This window comes from Morus notabilis, unplaced genomic scaffold (assembly GCF_000414095.1).
Source record: "Morus notabilis unplaced genomic scaffold, ASM41409v2 Scaffold946, whole genome shotgun sequence".
NCBI lineage: Eukaryota > Viridiplantae > Streptophyta > Magnoliopsida > Rosales > Moraceae > Morus > Morus notabilis.
This window is the reverse complement of record NW_010359240.1, coordinates 1-7,677: the sequence shown is the minus strand read 5'-3', so window position 1 is coordinate 7,677 and position 7,677 is coordinate 1. Positions and strand designations below refer to the sequence as shown.

The following is a 7,677-nucleotide window of genomic DNA, read 5'->3' as shown; positions in this document are numbered from 1 at the left end:
TGTAAATTTTAAGTGAAGAAAAAAAATCAATATATTAACCAACTAACAACAAAAATGTTAAAATTTGTCAAATTTCACATTTAATAGATTTTTAAGCCCAAGTGCCAAATTTCATCATTTTTATGTATTTCATTGGAGATACCGAGAAATGTTTAACTAAGTACCTAGCTATTAATTCATGACTGCACAACATCTAAATGCAAAAGCTCGTACTTCATATTAACTGTGAAAATTTTGAAGGTGGAGTACTTACCATATTGCTAATAACTTGAAATCACCGCATCCTTGATTGAGGCAACAGCTTCTGTGATTATGTTGTACATGATATCTACTGATTTAGTAATGCGTTCTTTAGAGGTTCTATCGTCAACAATGTGGAGTGCCAGAGTCAGAAGACAACCATGAGCAACTCCTCCAAACATCTTGGAGACATCAGGAAGGATCACGAAGCCCGAGGACAAGATTCTCACGAAGTCTGGATTTCCGCCGTTTAAGACCCTTGACACCGACAGAATGTCCAGTGGTGCAAACACCACATATGAGCCGGTTGCGTCTGTGCAACTCTGTTGTAGGTACAAAATCGCAATCTTATCTAGTGTTGACTGAAAATCAATTTAAATCGCGTAATTAGTGTTTGGAGCCAGAACATCATTCAATAAGAAACACAAAATAAAAGGAATTGAGAGTTTTTGTTAAAGTATAAAATTATTATTGGCTAACCTCCTATTAATTTAAGCTTTTGGGATGAATTGGTAAATTAACATCCTGAGTTCAAATCCTTGTAATTGCACTCTTTATTTCTATTTAAATTGTCATCACGTGTTGGGTCTTTAATATATTTCGGGCTTAAATATTCACGTCTTGGACTTTCTAATTACTTTACTCACACGATTGTCCATAGTCCAACCCACACGTGAGGGAGAATGTTAAAGTATAAAATTATTATTAGCTCACCTCTTATTAGTTTAAGCTTTTGGGATGGATTGGTAAACTAACCGTTTTTCTTTTATTTTATTTGGTGGAAGTAAAAGAAGATAAAAGAAAATATCTAAAATATTTTATTTTATAAATAAGATCTTGGATTTATTTTAAATTTAGTTTTTATTTTTTTTTTACTTTTAACTGTATTTTGTTCCGCTCCAAGAATTCAAACAATTTACACAAGGTTTGAGACCTATATAATAAGAATGAAATGTTTTTAGAATTTTCAATTCATTTGATATGTTGTTTTTCAATTCATTCCTTTCCGGATCAATCATGGTCTTATAAACTCTACCAATAGTATTTATAGACAAATCCATTGCTTCACACAAATGTGTAAAATATACAAGCCGCACTTAAAAGCCAAATACTCTATCGTTGAGATAGCAACTCGAACTAAAATAAAATAATTATAATGAGTAGACAAAACCGAAATCCTAATAAGCAATAAATAAATAGGTTGAATAATACTGCAAAATCAAATTTCCAAAACAATTATTCTGTAGTTTATTTTCTTGTCAAATCTTTTCTCCTTTCTTGTCTTTCCTAATTTCCTCTATTTACCTTGTCAAAAAGACCCTATTTGGATTTCTACTAATTTATCTTTTCAAACTTTTTACATAATTCCGTTTTACTCTTCAAATCCCTCTTTCTTTTCCTCTTACTTTTCTACCCTCTAACCAACTTGTATATCAAATTTTATATGCTTTACCGATTATAACATATGTGAAATCAATTACCGCATTATTTTGTTACCAAATTTAGTAAAAACTTATCCATACAAAATCTAGTAATAGCTTGATACTCATACTATTATTCAAGAAAGAATTAGGCGTAGGAAAACTTACATTCACTTGAATTAAGGAAAGGTGATTTCCTGGGTCTTCGCCGGTACTGATGCGTGCAAGTTCTTTGATGGAATGGCCTTGTGAAAGAATATCCCACTGAAAAAAGAATAAAATAAAAAAAAAACACACATTTATTATAATGGAATAAAATATGTTTTCTTTATATTTTTGGTCCATAATATTATTTACTTAAACAAAAACTACAACTTTCATTCATTTATTATGGAAACAACTACGAACCATGTATTGCATATTTGCATTCGTATTATATTTATTGCAATTGCATGAAAAAAGAATCAAAATGTGTTACTTTTACATGCACGTGGAACCCTATATTGCTCAATTTTTAAGTTGATAAACGACAAGGATTTAGTATATGCAAGGTCACATAAACTTTAATTGATAATTTTGGATAAAGCAAAGATATTTTTATTTTTGTAACAATACACAAATTGTTGATAATTTTCCACAAGAGGAATTAATGATTAGACTATGTTCACAGTACAAATAACCCCCCTACAGTTCTTCACAATAAAATCTTGAAAGGAATTAACCAATAGTAGTAATGGAACCATAAAACAATGTTGTTTGTTTCATAGATTTAAACCATATTTTTTTTTTTTTGCTATAGTGTTTTCTCGTAAAAAAATTTAAATTATATGTAAAATTTCTATTCAAATCTATAAACAAACAACTAAAACCACACATAGATATTATAACACATACCCGGGTTCGAGATTCCTCATCACTAAGAAAATCGAACACTTTCTTCGGTGTAGCTGGAAGCTCTACGGAAGTAGCAAAGACAACAGTTGCAACCAAAGGTTTTCCATGATCATCCTTGTTGAAGGTGCTGTTCATCATCAAGGTTGTATCTCTATTATTAGCTCTTGATCTAGGCAGTGCTCTCCATTTGTTTGTTGCAGAGGCACTTAATTCACTACAAAACCTTCTCACCATTCTCTCGGACAGCTTTAACAGGCTTCTCATCCCAGCTTCCGGTATAATTAACACTGGAAAATAGTACAAGAAAATCGTCAGTTTTTTTTGTTGGAAGAATTTTCATCACAAATTTAACCCATTAGAGCGCTCAATATCTAGCTCGTGTCCGTTTCACGTTACCTGTCGAGTTTTGATGCATAGAATAAGCCAACCAAGTCTAATAACCCCAAAAGCACTTTGCAGAAAAAATAATGCAACTATGTAACTTTTATTCTCTAATGTGATGTTTTATATATTCCGTGTTTTAATTTTACATGACTACTAATTTTTAGAATTCGAACAACAAAAAACTCACATATAAGTTTTAACCTAAAGGTTTAAAACCATACAATTTAAACCCGCGAAGTGAACGGGGGCACAATATTTGCACAAATATAAACACAATTTTTAAGTTATTTTGAGAAGATTGATTTTATAGTTTTAGATTTTGTTTCTACTTGTATCTGAACAATCCCAGACTAATTATTAATTCTAAAAGTGCCTGCTTTTTATTTGAACGAACTTTTACAAAAAGTCAAGTCCCTATCTTCTTTTAAGAATTAAAGAAGTTAATGTAAGGTAATTATTTGTACTTTTAACCTCTAACTTTATCTATTTTACAAATAATGCTACGCTTATATCTACAAATTATAAAAACTATGATTAAAAGCATAGTCAATCAATAGTAATAGAAAAAGATTGCATGAGTTCCTCTCTTTTCGCACTGCTTAAAAGTTAAAGCCAGAAAGAAAACTAGAAAAACAGAAAGGAAGAAAGTAAGATTAGAAGTTTTAGTAAATTACATATATGAGAAACCAAATTAATAACAGAAGATATTTACCTCCATCAGCAATAGAAGGGCTTGTATGAGCCCTAATTAGGGCACATTGTCGAGCTAAAGTGGCGACCCAACGCTTTGCACTAAAAGCAAGACCAGAAGTCACTATTGGCTCAAACATTTTGTGAACTCGCCTATCATCAACTTCCACATGCTCAATCCATATGACCTAATTAATTTAATTCGCATAAAATTAAAATCCAAATATTTCCTTAGAGAACAAAATTATCAATCACATATATATTGATAGTACATATATGTGTATTATCATGGTAACCATAAAAACGTAACCATTAAAAAATCTTACGTAAATATATGTGCATCTTTAAAGGATAAAGATATATTATTTGGGGACACCTTAGAGTATCCATTTGGCATTTCTTCGATCAAACAGCCAGAAGGTCGTCTTCGAAATGTCTTAGCAGATGGAAACTGAAACAAAGATTCCAAAGACACATCAACAACTCCCCACATCCCATGGCCGAGTCGTTTGCAGTGCCTTGAAAAATAGGTTTCTCGAATTGGAATAAGTGGACTAGGTGCATAAAATTCTGCGGCCATCTGAATTAAAACACAAAGGAAAAGAAGAAAACGCAACATATTGTGAGTACATACATATACATATATATTTATATATACGTATGTATATATATGCACACGTGATTATCATGCATGTATACGAATAAGTAAATGCAGGCCTCTACTTAAGTTGTTTCATTAGCTAGGTATAAACAAGTGTTATATATAAGATGTCCATGCATTTCTCTGTCAAATTAGATTGTAAAATAATGTTGAGAAAAATGTATGTGTGTTGTCCTGCATGAAAAGTGGATGAGAATATAAAGTGGTTTATATACATAGAAGGATCCTAGACCCAATAGGTTAATCTTTTGGGTCAAGTTAGGCTCCTGAAGTGTGTTGGGTCAGTTTTGCATGTGGAATCTCCCTAACAAGTGGTATCAGAGCCCATGGTTCGTATGGGCGAAGAGATCACACTCAGTTAGCGTTCCCGCAGTTGGTGCTATTGTAGGTGGCTTTTGTTTGAAGTGTGATGCTTGGATGTACCGGCTACAAGAAACTTTAATTCAAGGGAGAGCTCAGTGAAAATACACATGCAGGAGAGATTGTTGAGAAAAGTGCAGTTAGTGCTGGTGCAGGTGGCTTTTGTTTGAAGTGTGATGCTTGGATGTGCTGGCTACAAGAAACTTTGGTTCAATGGGGAGCTCAGTGAAAACACACATGAGGAAGAGATTGTTGAGAAAAGTATATGTGTGTGTTGTCACACATGGAAAGTAAATATGTAAAGTAGATGAGAATGTAAAGTGATTTATATATAGAAGGACCTTAGACCCAATAGGTTAACCTTTTGGGTCAAGTTGAGCTCTATAAAGTGTGTTAAGGTAATTTCGCATGTGGAGTCTCTCTAACCTGTAGTTTTCACACCTGACTTCACTTTGAGATATAAAGTTCAAATTTCCTATGCTCTAAATGCACAAAAAAAAAAAAAAAAAAAAAAAAAAAAACTTAGTTTTTTTTTTTTTTTTTTTTTTTAAAAAAAAAAAAAAAAAAAAAAAATAACAACTTAGTTTTTTTTTTTTTTTTTTTAAAAAAAAAAAAAAAAAAAAAAAATAACAACTTAGTTTTTTTTTTTTTTTTTTTAAAAAAAAAAAAAAAAAAAAAAAATAACAACTTAGTTTTTTTTTTTTTTTTTTTTTTGATAAAACTAAATCATGAGATAACAGTTAGCATGGAATACTTTTATTAATCTGGTAATTTTAATATCTCGTACGATTATTAGCAACTTACAAGAAAGTGGGCTTTAGTTAGAGTATATATATATATATATATATATATATATATATATCACTGCAAATAAATATTGCCATTGAATTTAGTTCGATAAGAAAATTAGTAATCTACCAAGACAAATGAAACTATAGAGCAGTTTATAATATTTCGTGTACTTCTGTAAAACGTATCTGTATATTGTTAGTCAAACTAGTATGAATGTCAATAAATCTCTTCCCATGAAAGTATAAAATGAACATATATCCATGAACAAGCTAAAAGAGTTGAAAAATCAAACACTTTTACATTCAGAAAAAAGAAAACAATGAAATTACATGGAAATAAAGGAAGATAAAAAAATGAAATTTGGATTCTCATATATAAATAATTACCACTTGCAGAGTTCCGTCATAGTTTTGTTCCAACATGCCTGTAGACATCAAAACTCCCAGTACGACAGCTCTAGAGACAATATTTGAAAACAATAGAGACCACTGTTTCTGAAAATTAGAAAGCATATTATATGAACATTAGTCAAACAGAAAATCATTAGAAATACCATTAAAATTAAACTGTTCACATTTTCATCTCCAACTTCCTTAAAATAAAATTGTTCATTTTTCACCTGACATTAATGTAAATGTTATTTTTTGCCAAAAAAAAAAGGAAATATTTATGAGTTTTCTGAGGACAAAATCCTACCGAATCCATAAGCAGTTCAACAAGTTTGGCTGGCTTCATTTCAACATAGCCAATTTCTCTTGAGCCTTTAGAATAAAGCTGTTCTTGACTAGGTGGTTTATCATATACTCTAAGATCCAAATGTAAGAACTCTTCATCAAAATCCTCAGTAGAGGAGAAAAATTCCTTGTCGGATTTTGGGTATCTTGGCAAGGGTTTAAATTGCCCCACCTCAACCATCCTCATTAAATCCATAAGTGTAGCATTCATATTCACAAATTCCTTAAAATACTCAATGTCATTCAGTGTCTCCATGTTTTTATCTTGGTCAAGCGTCCATAGAGGCCCTCCCGTTGTGGCCATTTTCCGAAGCTCATCCATCGCCTTCGAGGCAAGCTCCGCGATTTTGCCTTTGTTTTCCTCGGTGCGTATTGAGAATGACATAAGAAGGTCGGTTGCTCGGAGAGGAAGATTATGTTTGTTGCTTCCGACAACAACATTAGATTTCGATACTTTGCTTTCCCTGGTATGCATTTCGGATGACTGCTCAGAGGATGTCTGAGAGTTGTCTGGTGATGAGGAAAGAACATCCTCATTGTGGTGTGGACCAATATTTTGTATCTGTAACTGGTGCAAAACCTTGTCAGTGTAAACAAATGAAGAACGAAACCTAAATGAAAAGAGCAAAAGAAACCCAAATCAAGTTATAAGCAATAATCACACCAAGCCACTCACTCATATATTTCATCATTATATAAAATTAGGGTATTTTCATGTTCAAACTTAATTAACGGATATATAATATATAGGGAAATCAATAACATTTTGATTTATTCTAACAATTTTATATCTAAATGACAAGGATTTTTTAAAATAAATAGAGAGATGATAACTAGCATTTTAGCATACATCCCCAATTAGATTGGCACGCATTAAGACATACATCTGACACTAAACCCTCTAGTTAAATGACAACAATAGACTGCAAATATACTTTTTCATTTTCTTTCTTGTTTTGTTAAGATCGGTTTTTCCCAAAACCCTACTTTATTTTTGAGCGGCTACCGTCTTTTATTAACATTTTTCTTCAAGTGATGCTATTGTAATCTACGTGTCTCCGCATATGTATGCATAACAAAACCCCTAATTTCAGAATTTACCTGTTGAGCCCTTCTATGGCCAGTTGGATGATCATGACCTAATTTGCTTCTCTTCTTTTTATTATCACCTGTTTCTCTACTTCCTTCTAGAGGATAACTGAAGAAAGACAAGAAATAAACCCTAAAACAATCAGAATCAAACTGACATCACAATACTAAAATACATAAAAGACAAAAAAGAAAAAAAAAAAAAAAAAACCCCCAGTGGCAAAATCAACAATACAAACAAATGCAAAGCCTTTTTTTTTAATATATTTTTCTGCCTAGGTTATATAGCTAGGGTTTTCTCCAAGATAACTTACTTCTGACCAAAGCGTTCAAGGCCAAAGTCGTATAACTTCTCAAACTCATCCTCTACGAGCCTAAAAAAAGGGCTTCCGTTGAATTCATTGTTCCTTGC

At 31.8% G+C, this 7,677-nt stretch overlaps 1 protein-coding gene across 1 annotated transcript; it reads right to left on the bottom strand.

Moving 5' to 3' along the window:
* Positions 1 to 260: 260 nt before the first annotated feature.
* Positions 261 to 7,374, bottom strand: LOC21400774 (homeobox-leucine zipper protein PROTODERMAL FACTOR 2; the record flags this gene model as incomplete). Its single annotated transcript, XM_024162825.1, has 8 exons — positions 261 to 602; positions 1,830 to 1,925; positions 2,556 to 2,842; positions 3,652 to 3,817; positions 4,006 to 4,209; positions 5,829 to 5,936; positions 6,139 to 6,756; positions 7,278 to 7,374. Coding segments are annotated over 8 exons (1,918 nt in total), but the record flags the coding sequence as incomplete, so codon positions are not given.
* Between the last annotated feature and the right edge of the window lie 303 nt (positions 7,375 to 7,677).